At 37.0% G+C, this 23,923-nt stretch overlaps 2 protein-coding genes across 2 annotated transcripts in view; both read left to right on the top strand.

Annotated features, from left to right (window-relative positions):
- Positions 1 to 10,901, top strand: part of LOC307146841 (uncharacterized protein) — a 37,011-nt gene extending 26,110 nt beyond the window's left edge. The window contains exons 2-5 of the mRNA XM_079851150.1: positions 8,764 to 8,843; positions 9,545 to 9,838; positions 9,935 to 9,970; positions 10,327 to 10,901. Of these exons, the coding sequence (XP_079707276.1) occupies positions 8,774 to 8,843; positions 9,545 to 9,838; positions 9,935 to 9,970; positions 10,327 to 10,589 (663 nt within the window). The 5' untranslated portion in view covers positions 8,764 to 8,773 and the 3' untranslated portion in view covers positions 10,590 to 10,901. The remainder of the gene's footprint in view (positions 1 to 8,763; positions 8,844 to 9,544; positions 9,839 to 9,934; positions 9,971 to 10,326) is intronic.
- Positions 10,902 to 15,513: 4,612 nt separating this feature from the next.
- Positions 15,514 to 17,860, top strand: LOC307146843 (uncharacterized protein). The gene is made up of 5 exons (XM_079851153.1): positions 15,514 to 15,629; positions 16,227 to 16,306; positions 16,675 to 16,971; positions 17,068 to 17,103; positions 17,467 to 17,860. Exons 2-5 carry the CDS (start codon positions 16,228 to 16,230, stop codon positions 17,685 to 17,687), a joined length of 633 nt encoding a protein of 210 aa, XP_079707279.1. The 5' UTR covers positions 15,514 to 15,629; position 16,227; the 3' UTR covers positions 17,688 to 17,860.
- The last annotated feature ends 6,063 nt before the right edge of the window (positions 17,861 to 23,923 follow it).

The raw sequence follows: 23,923 nt of genomic DNA, 5'->3' as shown, positions 1-23,923 counted from the left end.
ATTAATGAACATACAGAGCTTTAGCATAAACCCGCCATATAACCATCAGCTTGAGTGATATACAGACGATTAAGACACTTTAGTAATGTCTTTAAAAGCAAAACAGTATTAACAAGTAGACGTGGCAGTAAATCCCGGGACGTCTAAACTGTAGCTTGACTATGAGGATGAGTGTCTCTCAGCAATTATGTCCATGACAGCTAGGACTTGAAAGCCTTGGTAATCTGAAAGAAAAGATGACAGCCAGAAGGTGGACAGTAATATGCGTGATACCTATATATGGAATATAAAACAATGTTTCCATGTTTCTTCTTTGAATTGTAAGAACTGATTTTCCTGCTAAGACAAAACTCACCCTGCAATAAAGCCATAAAACGCACACTGGACAGAACTTTTCTCTTTCCTTATCTGTGCATCCCCCTCTCCCTCTCCCTCCCTAACCAGGAACGACCCCCATACAGTGCTGATTCAGTGTTTTCCTGTTGGAAAACACTCACACACCACTGTATCCCTCTGTCAGGAATACATTGCTTACTTTTAGAGTCATCTTTGAGTAAATGATGTCATGTATTTATTATTTCTGAATTGGCTTTTAATAATTTACTTGTGAATTTGGCATGATACATTTTTACCTGACAAATAAATGTTACATCTTGATTTATTCTGAAGTTTTCTGAAATCATTATTTTTGTAGTTTATGAGGAGGCTGGTGCTACCGCAGCTCTGTGTCCAGGATAGATCAAACTAAAGGCGCATATGAACGGAGAGCAGTAGGCACGTCATCTGAAGACCTTTTGATTTCTGTCTATCACTGACTTGGCAAGTTGTACAGAAGTGGCTAAATAAACTACACTTTTCTGTATGAGTGAGCAGTAGGCAACCGACTTAAGAGGTATTAGCAAACCCTGCACCCTCTGACCAAGATCAGACTGGCGAGGATGTGTCCGTGAAATCCACGTAAACCCGGGGTGTGTGACTCTGTGCGGCATCGGGTCCCTTAATGAATGAATAATTGAAAGTATGGGATACTCAGAATAATCAAAGATCTAAATGAATTCATAATCAATATTTATGACTATTTTCTAATAAGAAACACAATCTAAATTTGATTATCATTTGAAATTGGAGTCAGATTAAGCGCAGAGCTAAAGTAATGTTGAAACTAAATTCCAACCCTAACCCTAACCCTAACTTCACTGGAGCGCTGAAAAGACATACACGCATTCTCCCTTCGCCCAGACCGTTGGATTCCATCGTTGGGCCAGTGGGTGCCAATGTTACCTCACAAAGAAGACATAATCCAGCAACTGGAAACAATCATGTTTGCCTGAGGTCAGCTATAGAGGATGTGTACTGAATTAACAATTTCCTTTACTGCAATAATTTCCTTTACAGCAAAGAAATTGATAAGCGATTTATAAGTTAATATTGGCAACATATTGAACATGACGCAGTACTTAAGTAAAAAGATTCAAGTGAAACTTGTGGTTAAAGTGTGGTTTAAAAAATGTGGTTACAGTTTTCACATTGATATGAATACTGTACATTCTTAAGGTTGAGATTTATTGGTTGCAAACCAAGCTCAATATGTGCTATATGACTAAATCTGCGTGAGTAGTTATTAAGATACGGCACCTGTCAAAAATGATTGATGGGTTTTTAATTAATGATGATTGATGGGTTTGACCTTTTGACCTTGGAAGGGTCAAATGGAAGTGATGAGGGTTATTTTTAAGCTCTGATATCAGGATGTGTGTCACAAGCATCAACATCGCACTCCCTCCCACCCTCCACATTCCAGAGCACTGTGGGATTGCCATGGGGACTTTGGAAGTGATGAAAAGAGGTTTTCTAATAATGCTGTATATATCAGACTAACTAAAGTTGAAAAACATTCTGTTCTTTAAAAGAATATAAATGAAATGGTTATAATATAAAATATATAATATAAAATAAAATAAATATCTTGCTAATTTAACTAAAGTTGAAAAACATTCTCTGTTCCTTAAAAGTGTATAAATGAAATGTTTATAATATAAAATATGAAATAAAATAAATATCTTGCTAATTTAACTAAAGTTGAAAGACATTCTGTTCTTTAAACGTGAATAAATGAAATGTTTATAAAATAAATATATAAAATATAATATAAAATAAATATCTTGCTAATTTAACTAAAGTTGAAAAACATTCTATTCTTTAAAAGTATATAAATTAATTCCTTATAATATAAAATATATAATATAAAATCACAGAGTGGTTCTCTCTCACAGCACCGTCTGTCGGTCTCTGAGCTGACTAAGTAAGATATACAGACACATGTACATATACATATACATATATATATATATATATATATATATATATATATATATATATATATATATGTATGTATAATCTAGATGGAATAAAAGCATGAATTACTTTTTTCCACACACAAAAAAAGATATCGACAGAATAGATTTTACTTTTGCTTGTAGTCAAAGCTGAAAGAAGCATGATCATGATCAAAAACAGCCCCTATCCAAGGAGAGGTTAACTCCTGAGATTATTTTTTTGTGTGCTAAGAGAATCTGACAGACCAAACACAATTATTTCGCTCATTAAACTTAAGAAGAAAATTTAAAGACAGCCATGCCTTCACATCAGACAAACTGGTCATAAGTGGGCTAGCTCCAGACCATTAGAATGCAGTGTCCTCTGCATAGCAATGGAACGACAGACCACGCTTCCTAAAAATAGAACCCAATGGGAGGATATATAATGGAAAAAGGAATAGGAGCTAAGATGGATCCCTGGGGAACACCACACGATAAAGGAGCTGCCTCAGACCAATGTTCAATGTTAACTTTAAAACTTCTATTGGAGAGATCTGATTTAAACTATTCAAGAGCACTTCCTTTTATGCCAGCACTCTGCTCCAAGCGAGCAAAAAGGTCAGCATGGTATATATATATTTTTTTTTTTTAATTAATTTAAATAAATTATTAAAAGTCTTAATAAAACAAATATTCTACAACGATGGTCTGTGGAAAAATTTGAACTTAAAACTGGTTTGTTTATGACAACTTAAACTATTAGCTTTTTGGATTGTTTTTTTTTTTCACCCCTCTGGAAATGTAAGGTGTTTTTATAAATATATTAATTTAGCTAAAATTATGTTTACATTTTTTAAATACATTTTAGTAACATATGTTATTATTCATTTGTTATATATTTTATTTATAATAATTTAATTAAAAAATAGAGATTAGTTCATTTTTTAGAACCGTGTGTGTGTGTGTGTGTGTGTGTGTGGCTTTAATGGAGTGTGTGGACATTAAAAGGCAATGCAGCAAAAGTTTGGTTTTGCTCTTTTTTTCTGACTTTCATGGAATGTATAATGAATGTCAGTTTTGTATTTGGTAAGTGGTAGTAGCTTAATCTGTAAATTATTATTATTTTCATATAATCTGTACATGCAATTTTTTAATGATGTGGCTTTGTAAAGGTTTTTTTTTTTTTACACTTGTAGAACTCTCTAAAGATGAATATCTGGAAACTTGTTTTATCATCACATGATGATTGGTAAGTTACAGTATACCAGTAAAATTAATTAAGGATTTTATACTTGGACTGATTCTGTGTCGCATGATGCTGAGGGTTTACAGTGGGATGTAAAGTTATTGGCACTACTATATTACCAAATAAATTAATTCCAAAGGCATTTTAAAGTGGCATGTGAAGGACAAGTATGGTTATCCATACTAGAGTTTGTCCTCTGCGTTTAACTCATCCAAGTTAGTGCACACACATTAAGAGTAATGAGTAGTGAACGAACACACATGACACACACACTTGGGAGTGATTGGAGGTCAGGTGCCTTGCTCAAGGTCATCTCCAGGGCCGTGCACAGACATTTTGAGGGGCAGTGGCTTAAACCAAAAAAGGGGGCACTATAAGGAGTTTGTGTCAGGGACCAATCAAGCTCGGTCCCATCCAACACTCAATGATCACTCTCTCCAGACTACTGATCACCTGCACCTGTTCACCATCAGCAACCTATCACAAGCACTACAAAACACTCACTACTACCGCAGTTCCTTGTCAAGCCTCCAACGGGAACAGACCATGATCCATTGTCTCCTGAGTCTCTGATGCATCCAGATTTCTGAGAAGTAACGTATATCCTAACCTCTATATCATTGTTCCGCTGTCTCCAGACTTCCTGCTTGATTCCATGTCCTGTGATCCTGCATCCTCATAGCTTCCGATGTTTCCTCCGAGCTTGTTTGCTAGCGACTGCATCTGAAAGAGAAAAGACAAGTATTAATGAACTGTTACTGCTTGACATTAAATAACCTGAAGAGAACATGCTCACCTGATTGTCTGCCCCGCACCGAGTGATCTTCACCTGAACTCACTGAATACTCACCTTGCACTCGTTTACTTGAATAAAGCTGTGTTTGGATTCACTTACCTCTGTCTCCGTGCCTGTATCCTGACAGTTTGACTCACTCTGAGGCAGTATCATCTTAATATAGAGAATTAATAACTACTCTTTTATAATCATGGGCAATTACATTACAATTAGGATTTAGTGCTAAATCAATTTATGTTGTTATAATTACTCTTCCAATTGAATAATTAAATGTCTGTCTTTATCACACTCTAGCATATTTATTTACTGTCAGTCAGTTTAACTGTCTGATTTGGCTGTGTGGGCTCTCCCACACTCTCTATATAACCAATAGTATAAGTTATCCACCCGGAAGTAAAAAATCCTCCGCTATACCTTTAATGTATAATATTAAATTAAATGTCTAATACTTCCATTTAAGATGAGGCAGCTCAGAGAGTGTGGGAGAGCCCACACAGCCAAATCAGACAGTTAAACTGACTGACAGTAAATAAATGTGCTAGAGTGTGATAAGAAAGACAGACATTTAATTATTCAATTGGAAGAGTAATTATAACAACATAAATTGATTTAGCACTAAATCCTAATTGTAATGTAATTGCCCATGATTATAAAAGAGTTATTAATTCTCTATATTAAGATGATACTGCCTCAGAGTGAGTCAAACTGTCAGGATACAGGCACGGAGACAGAGGTAAGTGAATCCAAACACAGCTTTATTCAAGTAAACGAGTGCAAGGTGAGTATTCAGTGAGTTCAGGTGAAGATCACTCGGTGCGGGGCAGACAATCAGGTGAGCATGTTCTCTTCAGGTTATTAATGTCAAGCAGTCACAGTTCATTAATACTTGTCTTTTCTCTTTCAGATGCAGTCGCTAGCAAACAAGCTCGGAGGAAACATCGGAAGCTATGAGGATGCAGGATCACAGGACATGGAATCAAGCAGGAAGTCTGGAGACAGCGGAACAATGATATAGAGGTTAGGATATACGTTACTTCTCAGAAATCTGGATGCATCAGAAACTCAGGAGACAATGGATCATGGTCTGTTCCCGTTGGAGGCTTGACAAAGAACTGCGGTAGTAGTGAGTGTTTTGTAGTGCTTGTGATAGGTTGCTGATGGTGAACAGGTGCAGGTGATCAGTAGTCTGGAGAGAGTGATGTTGAGTGGTGGATGGGACCGAGCTTGATTGGTCCCTGACACAGCTCCTTATAGTGCCCCCTTTTTTGGTTTAAGCCACTGCCCCTCAAAATGTCTGTGCACGGCCCTGCCTCCACCTGAATATGAATAGTGTTGGTTCTATGATAAATTGCTTTTGTTCCCCTATTGTAAGTCACTTTGGATAAAAGTGTCTGTTAAATGCATGATTGTGTAATTGCATCTCATTTTATATGTTTGTTGTGCAGGCTACTCTTTGACCAATGTATTTTTCAGTGGCTGATGCTGATACTGGTGATGTACAAGATTTCATTCCGTCTCACTAAGTCTATTGCTTTGACTTTATTTTAAACCCAGATGTGCCAGTGTGCCTCAGACTATAACATCTCACACTGGCTCTGATTGTTATTAGCTCAACCAAGCTTTTGAAGAGATTGCCTGTCCAGATGCCAGGAATTTGAGCCCAGTAGGAGGATGGAAAAGTGTGGGTGATGCTCTGTTTCTAGTTTACACAAGGATTCCAAAGTGATTATTACAGTGAAAGTTTCCCAAAAGCATCATGGGAAGCACCTCGTTTGAGGGACAACAGTTGTGACTTGTATTGTCTGTAATGATGGAAAATATTTTGACGTATGGTTAAAGGACTGTATGTAGAGGTGATGCAAACTATTAAAAACCCTGTTTACCTTTGATGAGGGAGAGATTTTGCAGTGGTAGGTTCTCATGGGTGGATAAGGGTTACTCAAATGAATATAATTGTTTTAAATATCACTTTGTTGTTCAAAAGCAGCTTTACTAAACAATGTGCCTCACGAAGAAAAAAATGTGTTCAAGTTTACAAAATAAGCAACAACACCTCATTGATCAGGGGGTTCATTGTAGAACCATTAAATACTGTACATTCATCTATAGGCTACATATATTAATTTATAAAAAAATATTGACATTGCATATTAAATAGTGTAACACATCGATGACATTGGTAGCTAAACAGAAAGGGAAACGAGAATGGTAAACAAACAATATAGGCTATGATTGTTTTTTTTTTGTTTTTTTTGTAAAGTAATAAATTTGAACTATTTGCAAATATCTTTTCATTTTAAAATATATAATATTACCGTACTAACATATAATAGCCTATATAACATATAATAATATATAAAATATTAAATGTTTAGCTACATCCCCATCCTCCTTCATTGTTAAAACCGAAGCGTCGCGCTGGAATTCACGTTCGGTCTCTGATAATATGTGAACACTTAAGAAGCCTTCTTTGATTTGTCATCTCAATTGTTTTGACATTGATGAGTGCTGTTAAACCGCTTGAAATTTTTATAACTTCTTGTGTTCCTGCATCAGACAGAGAGGCTATACGACTCTGTCCTCCTACTTTCTCCACTATTATTTGACATAGAAATCCAAAATTGCAGCATTGCGTCATGAAGGGGAGATTTGCAAGTCGTGAGACAGCATCGACTGCTAGACTCGAAATTAACTTTCATTTTGAAAGTGAAATTTGAGTAGCCTGTAGGCTATATACACTAGAGTGAGCTGAAGAGAGTCAGAGTGAATGAACTCACACGCTGAAGACACACAGACCAGAGGTGAGCAATAACTCTCTCTTCAACAGCTAAATAATATCCTTTATATTTACTAATCCATAACCAGCCACAGGGCAATCTTCAGTACATGGTATTTTTGTATTCTGTGATTTACACATTTTGCAGATTTTTAAATAGTCTAATAGAAAACTGTTTTTCTGCGTGTTTGTGATAATTTTGTCTTATCAGTGTGTCGATTGATTCTATTTGTTTTTGCGTTCAGCCAGAGAATACAATACAGTAGAAAAATATGTATATCATCAAGTAAAATTTCTGTCGTGTCTCTGTAGATTCAACAGCAATATTATCATGAATGGATCTTTTTCATTATGTTCTCTGTGCTTTATTGTAGTAAATATTGTGTTTGTATTTTACACTGTGAGTTTCTTCAACCCCTCTAAATAAATGCATGATTCGTTATGTTGTGTGAAATCTCGCAAAATTATTTAATTAAATTATGACATCCTGAGTTTACAGTAAATCGTCTCTAATTTAATCTCTAGCACTTGCTTGGTAGTCCTTGTTCTTTAAAGCTACACTGTGTGAATTTTTCCCCCATCTAGCGGTGAAATTGTATATGACTACCCAGTGAATATTAGTTTCTGTTCCTTTCAATTCCGAGGGCGTTTTAACTCCTACGGTGGCCGCATTATTCCAAGATTAACACCTGGCTTCCAGTTATCGACTTCGTCCATGACAATAATAAACAATACGTCTAAAATGAATAAAACTACAGGACAGATGTCAGGAGGTAAACGTCACCCTTGGAATCGGCTATCCCAGCATAATCAGATTAGGCTAACGTTACAATGTGTACAAAGTAAAAGCAATTAAAAATAACTAAAATTTACAGTGTCCTTTTTTTATATAGCTTAAAAAATTGCGCCTTTAAAACTATTCATCACCTGTGATCCGTCGCAGCACAGATTTATGTTACAAGGTAAACAATACTTTTTCACCATTGACGCGAGGATGAAGTTATACTAGAGGTCGTTCTGGCGTTATGCACAACCATGCTATGGTTAGACAAGCAACTATAAAACTTCGAATTTACACAAATAGGCTGAATTACCTGTCGAGAAGAAAGCAGGCAACTCCGGCGTCCGTTTTAAAATCTTTGCTCCTCATGAGCTCTTTCCATCTGGGAAAAGTTACTCCAGTAATGACTTTGCTCTTGCTGATTTGCCTGTCGCGTTGACATTTTAATTCTCTCTTTCAAAATCAAATGTGAGTGAACACACGTGACGCACACGCACATCTTTCAAATCTGCCGGCACTCGCGAGCTCGCGAGTAATCTCCCCCTCGCATTCGTCACGGTGTCACTGAGTGAAAAACGCAAAAGGCGAAGCTTGAATTTACAGGTATGTCCCTCTTTGGCTAATGTAGTTTCAAGATGGAGGGGCAACATGGCGACCGGCATTCGAACCCCTCACCCGTATGTACTTTCAATGGCAGATTATAAACTTACGAGAATACTTTATTACTTGAAAGAAGTAAATATACATTAATGAGCACATATATTTTTGAAAGAACTAAGTGTTTTTTGCTAAGTTTTAAGTTTCACTTTTGATGCAATATTTTCTTTTCTTTTTTTTCTGTTGCAGAATCAAAAGCATGAATGCTGTAAATGCAGTGCAACTGTTCATTCTGGTTTGGACTTTTACTGCTGTCTGTCAAGCTGATGGTAAGAGAATAAACTTTCCAGTGTGTGAGAATTTTTAGGAGGGAATAAATATAAGATAATGAAGAAAAAAGTTAAAAACTTAGTATCATAGTTATCATAACACAAGTTGCTCCTTTTGTATCCAGGTCAGTCCAAGTGTTTATGGCTCTGAGTATTTCATCCTTCCAGGGATTAAAATTCAGATTTACTATTTGAACAATTATGAACAATAGAGCGAAATCCAGGGAGCAGTGAATTTTCTGATAATTTATGTGTTTATACACTCACACTCCTTTAAGTAAAATAATGTGTTCATACAGAGAAGCAGAAAATCACATTTTCAGTCAAGACTACATGATCTTGTGTTTCTCAACTGACTCTGACGCACATGATTGAAAGAAACCGTCAGGGGTTTTGTGTGCAGAGACTGTAGTGTTTATATTACTACTGAATATATAAGCTATAATTCATTGTCAATAATACAATATGTGACCCTCCCATTGCCAGATATTAAATCCTGTTCAAACTATAATGTACAAAAACACATAATGCAGTGGTTTAATTTATGAATAGGTCCTCTAATGAAAGAGTCACTGTGTGTTTATTATATGATTGACACCACAACAAGAAAAATTTACTAAGATGTAAAAAAAGGAAAGAAAAAAAACATCTTTATTATTGTTCAGTTGCTGTATTATATGATATACTCTGTTATTTTTCAGATGACATCAGTGTAAGCTGTGAGGATGTGACTGGATCTGTGGGTGAAGAAGTAACTCTCAACTGCAGCGTCTCTCTGAAGAACTCTGAATGCTGCATTCAATCTTATAAGTTTCAATACCCTGAGAATAATGACAACGAAATCTGTAGAGGAAAGTTTCCTCCTGACTCCTGTGAACAGAGAAACAGCTTCACATGCAGCTTCAGTCCAACTACAGTAATGACTGGACAATTCAGATTCTTTATCCAAACAAAATGTGGAAGTGAAAAAACTGAATTCACTGTGAACATAACAGGTACAGTATATAATATTGTTGTTTAAAATTCAATAAATGTTTGCAAATGTACTTTTATTTTCAATCTACTAACAGTGGTTTAAAATCTGTTAACAGAGGCCAGTAAACCTGAAACTGTCACTAAAGCTCCTGGTAAGAAATATATAACATTGATTATTGAGTTACTTATGGCACACAGAAAACTGATGTTTAGTCTCTTGTCAGAATATTTATCATTTTAAAAATCTCCTGTGAATGAATGATTTTATACTTTAAGGTCTAAGAAGGAAACGTATGATCATGGTCTCCAAACATCTCTCTAGATATTTGATTTTAGAGATGTTTAGATCTGGTCTGTGTGTCAAGAAATCAGTTTGATCAGATTCTCAGCAGCAGAAATGTTTTGTGAAGTTTGTGTGGAGAATCTGACTGTCTGATGTTTGATAGGCTGAAGTTGAGTTTATGAATTAAAAACTATTATTTTAATTGCACCTTTTCACATCTAAAAGCACGGCGAGATATACTAACAACAGTGGCGAGTCCTGGGACAGACAATGGTTTTGGATCTAAGAGCACTGTCATCGCTGCAGTTACAGGCTGTTTCATCATCATCATCATCATCATAATGACAATCATTTACAAAAAGAAACCAAACTACAGCAAATCATTCCAGAGGATGTTTCTGTGCCATAAACATGATGATAACAACAGCGATTTCCAAGAGCAAAATCCAGAAAATGTGAATATCACTGACTGCAGTATGAAAGATTGAGTTTTGTTTGACTGGGGGGGTTGATTATTCACTTTTCTAACTTTAGTTAGTGTGTAATGTTGCTGTTTGAGCATAAACAACATCTGCAAAATTACGACACTCAAAGTTCAAAGCAAAGGGAGATATTTGCTTTTAAAGAAATTGCTTTTTAAGGACTACAACAAACCGCTGGTAGAGACTACAAGAGCTTCCTCCCGAGTTAGTGACATCACAAACCCTAAAATGTACATAAACTCCGCCCCCCGGGAATGTGATTTATAGATTATCAAGACAGAATATGCTAATCAATGACTAGAAGATAACCACACATAAGCTACATAAATTCATCAACTAACCGTTCAGAAATGTCCTGTTGTATTCTACATGTTGTCACTTCTTGAGTCTCTCCATCTTTGTCCGACTCTGGTTTGAACATAAAAGGTTAAAAGTTTTGAAATTTTCAGGACTCAAGCTCTTGAAGCTCCGCCCTCTGTGCCGGGAGCAGCAGCTCATTTGCATTTAAAGTGACAGTCACAAAAAGGTGCATTTTTGCTCACCCTCACAAAGTGACAATTTTAACATGCTATATAAAAATATCTGTGGGGTATTTTGAGTTAAATCTTCACATACACACTCTGGGGACATCAGAGATTTATTTTACATCTTGTGAAAATGGTATTATACCACCCCTTTAAATGTGAAGATCATGAAAGACAAAAGCTTCATAGGAACTCCATAAACTATATCTGTACATACACACTCTCTGCTTTACCTCAAACTACTGAACTATATAACTCTGGTTGTAGGTTTTAAAACTCTGTTACTGTTTTATATTGATTTCTGTGAAATAATGGTACATTATTGATCTCTTTGATCAGTGTGTGTGTTTGATCTGTAGGCTATATATATGTGAACATTAAAAGACAATGCAACAAATCCCAAACTGTTTGGTTTTGTCTTTTTTTGTGTGTGACTTTCAGAAATGCTTATAGTGACAGTTTTGTATTTGGTAAGTTATGCATTAAGTATGGAAATTAAGTTTTACTTTTATCATTCTCTGTACATGCAATTTTCTAATACTGTGAACAGTGTGGCTTTGTACATTGTCCTTTATTATTAAAACAAAAAATTAAATGAATAAAGTCTTGTAATACTCTCTAAAGATGAATATCTGAAAGCTTTTCTATCACCACATGATGATGGGTAAATTACAGTCAGCTACCAGTTAAACTAGTAAAGTGGGTGAAGGGTGGCTCACAGAGATCATCTTATTTATTTGTTATGTGTCAAGTCATCTTTATTTATATAGCGCTTTTTACAAATACAGATCGTTTCATTTCAAAGCAGCTTTACAGTGATAACAGGAAAATAATGCAATAAAGTTTGTTTCAGCTGTACAGCAGAGATAGAGGAAAGTCATTGTCCAGCTTAAGTAAGTTCAGCATTGATTCATTTCCATTGGATGAACTTTTTGTGCTGTTAAATTTTGGACAGACATTGTTTTTTGAGTTTTTGCAGGTGATAAGAGATTTGAAGGTAGAATGATTTTATTATCACTACTAAGTTTAGATTGACCTTAAGATTAGTTGGTAACACTTTATAATAACGTTCAGTTGTAAGTCATTTATAAGTGGTTAGTTAATAATGAACTAATCATTTACAAAACATTCATAAATGATTTGCAAGTGATAGCCTATACTAAGATTTTATCATGTATGTTTTGTAAATTCCGTTACAAGTCATTTACAAGTGATTAGTAAATGATTAACTAATAATTTACAAAACATGATTATGCAATTCATAAATGTTTAATAATTAAAAAAAAAAAAATTTGTATGTTTTGCTCACGTCAGGTGCACAGTGCTTAAAGACTCCATGTGTTTCAGAGAAGACAGCTGTCTATACCCTCACCAGTCAGCACTTACACTGCAGTACACACTACACTACACTACACACTACAGAAGACAGCTGTCTATACCCTCACCAGTCAGCACTTACACTGCAGTACACACTACACTACACTACACACTACACACTACAGAAGACAGCTGTTTACCGTCACCAGTCAGCACTTACACTGCAGTACACACTACACTACACACTACACTAAACACTACACTACACACTACAGAAGACAGCTGTCTATACCCTCACCAGTCAGCACTTACACTGCAGTACACACTACACTACACACTACAGAAGACAGCTGTCTATACCCTCACCAGTCAGCACTTACACTGCAGTACACACTACACTACACACTACAGAAGACAGCTGTCTATACCCTCACCAGTCAGCACTTACACTGCAGTACACACTACACTACACTACACACTACAGAAGACAGCTGTCTATACCCTCACCAGTCAGCACTTACACTGCAGTACACACTACACTACACTACACACTACAGAAGACAGCTGTCTATACCCTCACCAGTCAGCACTTACACTGCAGTACACACTACACACTACAGAAGACAGCTGTCTATACCCTCACCAGTCAGCACTTACATTGCAGTACACACTACACTACACTACACACTACACACTACAGAAGACAGCTGTTTACCGTCACCAGTCAGCACTTACACTGCAGTACACACTACACTACACACTACACTAAACACTACACTACACACTACAGAAGACAGCTGTCTATACCCTCACCAGTCAGCACTTACACTGCAGTACACACTACACTACACACTACAGAAGACAGCTGTCTATACCCTCACCAGTCAGCACTTACACTGCAGTACACACTACACTACACACTACAGAAGACAGCTGTCTATACCCTCACCAGTCAGCACTTACACTGCAGTACACACTACACTACACTACACACTACAGAAGACAGCTGTCTATACCCTCACCAGTCAGCACTTACACTGCAGTACACACTACACTACACTACACACTACAGAAGACAGCTGTCTATACCCTCACCAGTCAGCACTTACACTGCAGTACACACTACACACTACAGAAGACAGCTGTCTATACCCTCACCAGTCAGCACTTACATTGCAGTACACACTACACTACACTACACACTACACACTACAGAAGACAGCTGTTTACCGTCACCAGTCAGCACTTACACTGCAGTACACACTACACTACACACTACACTAAACACTACACTACACACTACAGAAGACAGCTGTCTATACCCTCACCAGTCAGCACTTACACTGCAGTACACACTACACTACACACTACAGAAGACAGCTGTCTATACCCTCACCAGTCAGCACTTACACTGCAGTACACACTACACTACACACTACAGAAGACAGCTGTCTATACCCTCACCAGTCAGCACTTACACTGCAGTACACACTACACTACACACTACACTACACACTACAGAAGACAGCTGTCTATACCCTCACCAGTCAGCACTTACACTGCAGTACACACTACACACTACAGAAGACAGCTGTCTATACCCTCACCAGTCAGCACTTACATTGCAGTACACACTACACTACACTACACACTACACACTACAGAAGACAGCTGTTTACCGTCACCAGTCAGCACTTACACTGCAGTACACACTACACTACACACTACACTAAACACTACACTACACACTACAGAAGACAGCTGTCTATACCCTCACCAGTCAGCACTTACACTGCAGTACACACTACACTACACACTACAGAAGACAGCTGTCTATACCCTCACCAGTCAGCACTTACACTGCAGTACACACTACACTACACACTACACTACACACTACAGAAGACAGCTGTCTATACCCTCACCAGTCAGCACTTACACTGCAGTACACACTACACACTACAGAAGACAGCTGTCTATACCCTCACCAGTCAGCACTTACACTGCAGTACACACTACACTACACTACACACTACACACTACAGAAGACAGCTGTTTACCGTCACCAGTCAGCACTTACACTGCAGTACACACTACACTACACACTACACTAAACACTACACTACACACTACAGAAGACAGCTGTCTATACCCTCACCAGTCAGCACTTACACTGCAGTACACACTACACTACACACTACAGTGTTCAATACCTGTTATAGATGATGTGTAAACGCATGAATAAATCATTTACAACACTTTCTGCATCCCCTAATCTAAAGTGTAAACTATTCATCACTTGTAAATGTGTTACTCATCATTCATAGATGCGATTCGTTGATTTTATGCCTTATTGATTCTTGAAGTGGTAATCTATGAATGATGAGTAACACATTTACAAGTGATGAATAGTTTACACTTTAGATTAGGGGATGCAGAAAGTGTTGTAAATGATTTATTCATGCGTTTACACATCATTGTGTTGAACACTGTTACTGACCTGTTACAAATGATCTGTTCATGTATTCAAGGCATTTACAACACTTCCTGCACCCTCTAATTGCTATACATACATAAAAAACAACAGAATTTATTAAACATTTATGAACCGCATATTCATGTTTTGTAAATGATTAGTAAATCATTAACTAATCAATTGCAAATGACTTACAACTGAATATAAAAAACATACATACAATAATGAACATATCACTAATTAATCATATATGAACGCATAGTCATGTTTCGTAAATAATTAGTTAATCATTTACTAATCACTTGTAAATGACTTGTAACGGAATTTACAACACATACATAAAATGTTAGTATATCACTTGCTAATCATTTATGAATGCTTTGTATGATTAGCTCATCATTAACTAACCACTTATAAATGACTTACAACTGAACGTTATTATAAAGTGTTACCCAATCAAGGTTTACATTTGATCAGTTCATGCATTCCCCAAGAATCGAACCCATGATCTTGTCTAATCTTTACCACCAGATACTCTTCTGTCTGAGTGACATGTTTACTGTCCTGAGAGATAAAATTACTAATGATCCTACAGGGGAGATTTCCCAGTCGCGGTGTGTGTTCTGTGAGCAACCGAGTCAATTTGAAAGTGAAAGCCTGTATTTATACACTAGCGTGAGCTGTAGAGAGTCAGTGTGAACACACGCGCTGAAGACATACAGACCAGAGGTGAGCAATAACTCTCTCTTCAACAGGGAAATTATATCCTTTATATTTACTGATCCATAACCAGCCACAGGAAAATCTTCAGCACATGCATGGTATCTTTGTATTATGTGATTTACACATTTTGCAGATTTTTCAATATGTCTTTTAAATAGCCTATAGAAAACAGTTTTTGTGTGTTTGTGATCATTTTGTCTGATTAATGTTGCGGTGTTGATTCTATTTGTTTTTGCGTTCAGCCAGAGAATACAATGCAATAGAACATTATTTCATCACGTTCAATTTCTGTCATGGCTCTGTAGATTCAGCAGCAATATTATCATGAATGGATGTGTTTCGTTGTGTTCTCTGTGCTTTATTGTAGTACACGATTCTGGTTTTGTGGTTGTAGTTTACACTTGTGAGTCTCTTCAGCCCCTCTAAATTAATGCATGATTCATTATATATGTGTGAAACCACGCAAAATGATTTCATTAAATTCTGACATACTGAGCTTACAGTAAATCATCTCTAATCTCTAGCACTTCCTTATTTGTCCTAGTTGTTTAAGTTTAACGTTTAAGTTATGCAACTTTCTGTTGTCATTTTTTTCTATTGCAGAATGAAAAGCATGAATGCTGTAAATGCAGTGCAACTGTTCATTCTGGTTTGGACTTTTACTGCTGTCTGTCAACCTGATGGTAAGAGAATAAACTTTCCCCTAGAAATTGTGAGGAGGGACTAAATCTAAAGCAATAATAAAAAAAGGTCAAATCTTGTGTTTCTCTACTGACTCTGATGCACATGATTAAAAGAAACAGCCAGGATGTTGCATACAGAGACTGTAGTGTATATATTACTATTGAATATATAAGCTATAATTAATTTTAAATAATAAAATATGTGACCCTCCCATTACCAGGTATTAAATCCTGTTCAAACTACAAAAACATATAAAGTCTAATATGTTAAAAGTTTACTGAGATGTAAAGTAAAAATAAAATAAAAACAACAGATCTTTATTATTATATAGTTGCTGTATTATATGATATACATTGTTATTTTTCAGTTCACATCAGTGTAAGCTGTGAGGATGTGACTGGAACTGTGGGTGAAGAAGTAACTCTCAACTGCAGCGTCTCTCTGAAGAACTCTCGATGCTGCATTGAATTCTATAAGTTTCAATACCCTGAGAAATATAATGACTCCGCAATCTGTAGAGAAAAGTTTCCTCCTGACCCCTGTGAACAGAGAAACAGCTTCACATGCAGCTTCAGTCCAACTACAGTAATGACTGGAGGATTCAGATTCTTTATCCAAGCAAAATGTGGAAGTGAAAAAACAGAATTCCCTGTGAACATAACAGGTACCGTATATAATAGTGTTGTTTATAATTCAATAAATGTTTGTAAATGTACTTTTATTTTCAATCTACTAACAGTGGTTTAAAATCTGTTAACAGAGCCCAGTAAACTTGAAACTGTCACTAAAGCTCCTGGTAAGAAATATATAACATTGATTATTGAGTTACTTCTGGAACACAGAAAACTGATGTTTAGTCTCTTGTCAGAATATTTATCATTTTAAAAATCACCTGTGAATAAATGATTTTATAGTTTAAGGTCTAAGAAGGAAACGCATGTATGATCATGGTCTCCAAACAGATCCATCTCTCTAGATATTTGATTTTAGAGATGTTTAGATCTGGTCTGTGTGTCAAGAAATCAGTTTGATCAGATTCTCAGCAGCAGAAATGTTTTGTGAAGTTTGTGTGGAGAATCTGACTGTCTAATGTTTGATAGAATGAAGTTGACTTCATAATTTAAACAATTATTTATACCATTTAATTGCACCTTTCCAGAGCCAGCATCAATAATAGAAGAGAATGAGAGAAGAGAAGGAGAGAAGAGAAGGACAGTAGAGAATGAGAGAAGAGAAGGAGATGATACAAGATCTAAGAACGCTGTCATCGCTGCAGTTACAGGCTGTTTTATCATCATCATCATATTGACAATCATTTACAAAAAGAAACCAAACTACAGCCAAACCTTGAGGATTCCAGAGGATGTTTCTGTGCCATAAACATGATGATAACAACAGCAATTTCCAAGAGCAAAATCCAGAAAATGTGAATATCACTGACTGCAGTATGAAAGATTGAGTTTTGTTTGACTGGGGGGGTTGATTTTTCACTTTTCTAACTTTAGTTAGTGTGTAATGTTGCTGTTTGAGCATAAACAACATCTGCAAAATTACGACGCTCAAAGTTCAAAGCAAAGGGAAATATTTGCTTTTAAAGAAATTGCTTTTTAAGGACTACAACAAACGGCTGGTAGAGACTACAAGAGCTTCCTCCCGGGTTAGTGACATCACCAACCCTAGAATTTACATAAGCCCCGCCCCCGGGAACGTGATTTATAGATTATCAAGACAGAATATGCTAATCAATGACTAGAAGATAACTACACATAAGCTACATAAATTCATCAACTAACCGTTCAGAAATGTCCTGTTGTATTCTACATGTTGTCACTTCTTCTTGAGTCTCTCCATCTTTGTCCGACTCCGGTTTGAACATAAAAGATTCAATGTTTTTGAAATTTTCAGGACACAAGCTCTCTGAAGCTCCGCCCTCTGTGCCGGGAGCAGCAGCTCATTTGCATTTAAAGTGACAGTCACAAAAAGGTGCATTTTTGCTCACCATCACAAAGTGACAATTTTAACATGCTATATAAAAATATCTGTGGGGTATTCTGATCTAAAACTTCACACACACACTCTGGGGACATCAGAGATTTATTTTACATCTTGTGAAAACGGCATTATACCACCCCTTTAAATGTGAAGATCATGAAAGACAAAAGCTTCATAGGAACTCCATAAACTATATCTGTACATACACACTCTCTGCTTTACGTCAAACTACTGAACTATATAACTCTGGTTGTAGGTTTTAAAACTCTGTTTCTGTTTTATATTGATTTCTGTGAAATAATGGTACATTATTGATCTCTTTGATCCGTGTGTGTGTGTGTGTGTGTGTGTGTGTGTGTGTGTGTGTGTGTGTGTGTGAGTGTGTATGTGAACATTAAGAGACAATGCAACAAATCCCAAACTGTTTGGTTTTGTCCTTTTTTTCTGACTTTCAGAAATGCTTATAATGAATGATAATTTTGTATTTGGTAAGTTATGCCTTAAGTATGGAAATTAAATTTGACCTTTATCATTCTCTGTACCTGCAATTTTCTAATACTGTGAACAGTGTGGCTTTGTACATTATCCTTTATTATTAAAAACAAAAAAATAAATGAATAAAGTCTTGTAATACTCTCTAAAGATGAATATCTGAAAGCTTTTCTATCACCACATGATGATGGGTAAATTACAGTCGGCTGCCAGTTAAACTAGTAAAGATGGTGAAGGGTGGCTCACAGAGATCATCTGAATGTATGCCTTACTTATTTGTTACATGTCAAGTCATCTTTATTTATATAGCGCTTTTTACAAATACAGATTGTTTCATTTCAAAGCAGCTTTACAGTGATAACAGGAAAATAATGCAACAAAGTTTGTTTCGGCTGTACAGCAGAGATAGAGGAAAGTCATTGTCCAGCTGAAGTAAGTTCAGCATTGATTCATTTCCATTGGATGAACTTTTTGTGCAGATATACATGTTTTTTTGTCTTTTTGCAGGTGATAAGAGATTTGAAGGTATAATGATTTTACTATAAGTTTAGATCGACCCTGAGATTAGTTTTCTGAAAAATGAGCAATGAATTATACATATGAATTTGGCAGATGTTTTTATCCAAAGCGCCTTACAATCAATGTTTACATTTGATCATTCATGCATTCCCCAAGAATCGAACCCATGATCTTGTCTAACCTTAACACCAGATACTCTTCTGTTTGAGTGACATGTTTACTGTCCTGAGAGAGAAAACTAAATGATCCTACAGCTGATAAAAGCAAACAACTGTCAGGTGTCAAGCATTCAGAGTTGAGATCAAATCACTCATGCATCACTTATAATCAAGTGTTGAATTCAATCAGTCATTTTGAGTCCTCCACAAACGAGAAACGATCAGATGAAAAGGTCATAGAGACAACATGCAGTCTAGCAGTCAGAGCAGAAGGAAAACTGAATGATTTCAAAACTTAAACAAATATTTTCATATTTTCATTTAATTGTAAATGTTTATTGTGCATTCACTGATCAACATGATTTTTTCATTGTCTGGAGGAGGAGGAGGAGGAGGAGGAGAAGGAGGAGAAGGAGGAGAAGGAGGGCAAGAAAGGGGAAGAGGGGGAGGAGGAGGAGGAGGAGGAGAAGGAGGGCAAGAAAGGGGAAGAGGAGGAGGAGGAAGAGGAGGAGGAGAAGGAGGGCAAGAAAGGGGAAGAGGAGGAGGAGGAGGAGGAGAAGGAGGGCAAGAAAGGGGAAGAGGAGGAGGAGGAAGAGGAGGAGGAGAAGGAGGGCAAGAAAGGGGAAGAGGAGGAGGAGGAGGAGGAGAAGGAGGGCAAGAAAGGGGAAGAGGGGGAGGAGGAGGAGGAGGAGGAGGAGGGCAAGAAAGAGGAGGAGGCGGGCAAGAAAGAGGAGGAGGAGGAGGGCAAGAAAGAGGAAGAGGGGGAGGAGGAGGAGGAGGAGGCAAGAAAGAGGAGGAGGAGGAGGAGGGCAAGAAAGAGGAGGAGGAGGAGGGCAAGAAAGAGGAAGAGGGGGAGGAGGAGGAGGAGGAGGCAAGAAAGAGGAGGAGGAGGAGGAGGGCAAGAAAGAGGAAGAGGGGGAGGAGGAAGAGGGGGAGGAGGAGGAGGGCAAGAAAGAGGAGGAGGAGGAGGAGGGCAAGAAAAAGGAGGAGGAGGAGGGGAAGGAGGAGGAGGAGGAGGAGGAGGATGGGCAAGAAAGAGGAGGAGGAGGAGGAGGAGGGCAAGAAAAAGGAGGAGGAGGAGGAGGAGGAAGGCAAGAAAGAGGAGGAGGAGGGCAAGAAAGAGGAGGAGGAGGGCAAGAAAGAGGAAGAGGGTGAGGAGGAGGAGGGCAAGAAAGAGGAGGAGGAGGGCAAGAAAGAGGAGGAGGAGGAGGAGGAGGAGGAGGATGGGCAAGAAAGAGGAGGAGGAGGAGGAGGGCAAGAAAAAGGAGGAGGAGGAGGAGGAGGAGGGCAAGAAAGAGGAGGAGGAGGAGGAAGGCAAGAAAGAGGAGGAGGAGGAGGGCAAGAAAGAGGAGGAGGAGGAGGGCAAGAAAAAGGAGGAGGAGGAGGAAGGCAAGAAAGAGGAAGAGGGGGAGGAGGGCAAGAAGGGACAATATTGCTTGTGATGTCGACGAAGTGCTCTGGCCTGGCCTGACCCAGCCCAAAGACAAGAAGAAGCACAGTGATCACATGTTTACTCCTTTGATTTTTGGCTGTATACAGTACAATGAACAAATGGTATGGCCCTGAACATTGTGCTTTCCATAACAGCACTGACTGCTCAATAGATTTTGACTGGTTGCAGGTTCATATCAACAAAGAACAAGAATTACAGTATCACAGAGACAAAGGACAAGTTTGTGAGATGCAGGGTACAGTACTGTAAAAATAGGGGTACAAGGAGGAGGAAAAACAAAAAAAATGCAAAGAGCAAAGCAGAGTAGTAATTTCTGATCAATTTTGAGCTACTATGATATAGAACATGTTTTCGTTCATCAAAAGACAATGACGGAAAAATATGAAATTTGTTTTGAGATTAAAAATGTACTTCCGAACTATATGTTTCGAACAATGTGTTATCTGTTTTTTGGTGTATTGTTTACTGACTGCTTGGTAGTGTAGATCATTTTGATCACTTTGTCTATGATTTGAGCAGTGTTTGATTTTGAACACATGTAAAACTGTTTTGAGGCCAAAGTTTCATTTTGCAAGAGGAGTCAGAGGTTTTGTAAATAGTGCTTGAAGATGAGGTTTTGTGTTTAATGTTTTCAGAAAATGAAGGTTTCAGAAATTGTGTTTTAGCAATTGAGAAAAACTACAGATATAATACAATTAAATGATGGCCAGTAAGATATACACATAAAACCGCTGACTTAAAAACATATTTTACACTATATTTCTTGAAACAAACAACACAATTTAAAACAAAATATTTATATCAATGTGTCAGAAGTTATAGTTTGAAACTGTCCTCTGAAATCTCAGCTTAGTCCAAAAAAATCTTACATATACATGCAGTGTAAGGATTCCTTTGTATGAACGTAATGTCCACATCTGTTATCCATTAATGTGGACTCCAGTTTTATTGGATGAAGTGGTAAAACTCTCCTTATACTTTCACCATATATATTCCATATCTAGCTTTGGGAGCTGAGCTATTGTCTCCCCAGCGCTGGTTCATTGTTCATTCCTATGCCTGATTAAAGACATCATTGATTGGTTTGTTCTGTGTATTTTGTTTCGTTCAGTTCTTGGTCCGTTCTCGTCTTATGTTTGTTTGTTCTGTTCCTGTTTTTTTGACACATTTTTCTGAGTATTTTGTTCTGGTCAATGAAGAGAAGACTGCTGCGTTTAAATCCATTTTTATTTCTGCCTGCTTTAACTAGACGTGACAAATAAAATAATACATTTACAATAGTATAAAAATAATATTTGTCATCAATAAAGGTCTTGAAAACTTCACTCAACTCTATATAACGATTCACTCGTTTAGTTTGTGAACATGCCTGAAACATGCACAGCTTTATATGAGATAAGCTTTTCTTTTCTTTCACTTCTCTGAATCATGGCTCCTGTTTCCGTTTCTCCAGAAGTGTTTCTTCATTTCATCACAATCATTCATGTGAACTAGTGACTCAGACAGAGCCTGAGATGTGTGAGGTGGTGGAGTAGTAGAGGAACATATAAAATATGTGCCATGGTTCCTGGTTGCAGCAGAGAAGAAACAGGATCTATATGCAGCAGTCTTTATTAATCACAAACTCAAACTATCAGAAATACTCCGAATTCTAATACATGGAACAGAACAACCAAGCTTACAACGACATCGACAGACAACTAGACAGGATTAAACGCGTAGCTTTGTATGATGTGTTGACGTAATTTCCACTGAAATTGAAACTGAACTGAAATCGTCATAACTTTGCAGATGTTGTTTATGCTCAAAGAGCAACATTATACACTAACTAAAGTTAAAAAAATGAAATCATAATCAACCACCTCTTTAATGTTTCCAGGCAGCTCAGTTTGTCCTGCCACGCTCCTAACATAAACATGTCCCACCGCAGTGTGTAGATCCGCTCTCTTTACCCAAAGATGACAAGAGAGAATTCTGTACCACACTACATGTTGTTTTGTGTGTAAATCCAAGTATATGTCTAAAGTAATAGGTTATATGTATATATATTTCTTTATATGTTTTATATTTGTATATTTGTTCTGATATGTTTATAGGATTTGCAGCACTGTGGTCCTGTGAGGCATTACATTTCATTCCTTTGTACATCTCTATAATTTATTTATGTACTTATTATAAATCGGCAGCATTAGTAGAACACACTGTAAAAGAAATAACACAATGTATTGTGGTGTGTGGAATTTCTTAAACTGTTAAAAGAGCAGAATTCTGATGTAGTTTAATAGCTATAACTGAGTAAAGCACAGAGTGGCAGATAAATTAAAGCCATGTGTGGAGACTTGCACAGTTCAGCACATCCATGAGACAAAATGTGTGTTGTGTAAGTTCTGTCACTGCTCATTTTATACATGGAGGTGAAATAAGTACAAATGTTTGAACAGTTTGAGCATATATTAAACCTGCACAAAAACTAAAACCTGTTTTTATGCTGTATGTTAAACCAGCTGAATTCATAATTTGTTATTCATAATTTATATTTGTAGTGTAGTTCTGATTAGATCTGATTATAATCTTAAAACACTGCTATTATGTGTTTGGTTTTACTTTTGATTTCTTGTCATATTTGTCATCAGCACTTTCTGTCAGCTGTGTGAGAAAAAAACTTGCTAGTTCAACACACTCTGGCACTGCTAGAGCTGCCCTGCTAAGATTCACGTCAGTTGATTGTAATCGGTTTTGCAAGCAAACAAAATATACTTTACTCTATACTTTTCATTACTATTTGCCTTTTGGAAAGACACTATTCAATTCTTTTCATTAGTGAATTAACTGTACTCAGAACTGTACTCAGTACCCAAGAACTGGTTTCAATACCTTGTGAAGTTTTAATTTGTTGTAATAATAATGTGTAATAATGTAATAATGTGGTTAACAGAATATGATACATTCAGCGTACGAGTGATTAAAAGTGGCTAGGAATTGCCGTGATATCGGGTTGGATA

The sequence above is a fragment of the Squalius cephalus genome (assembly GCF_949319135.1).
Source record: "Squalius cephalus genome assembly, chromosome: 19".
Classification (NCBI taxonomy): domain Eukaryota; kingdom Metazoa; phylum Chordata; class Actinopteri; order Cypriniformes; family Leuciscidae; genus Squalius; species Squalius cephalus.
This window is presented reverse-complemented; position numbering and strand designations above follow the sequence as displayed.

What these genes read in the sequence shown, in the direction of transcription:
- LOC307146843 (XM_079851153.1), top strand. Translation starts at nt 16,228, where the DNA reads ATGAAAAGCATGAATGCTGTAAATGCAGTGCAACTGTTCATTCTGGTT. An exon ending in ATTCCCTGTGAACATAACAG is followed by an intron (nt 16,972 to 17,067) that starts GTACCGTATATA and finishes ATCTGTTAACAG; the next exon opens with AGCCCAGTAAACTTGAAACT. An exon ending in AACTGTCACTAAAGCTCCTG is followed by an intron (nt 17,104 to 17,466) that starts GTAAGAAATATA and finishes GCACCTTTCCAG; the next exon opens with AGCCAGCATCAATAATAGAA.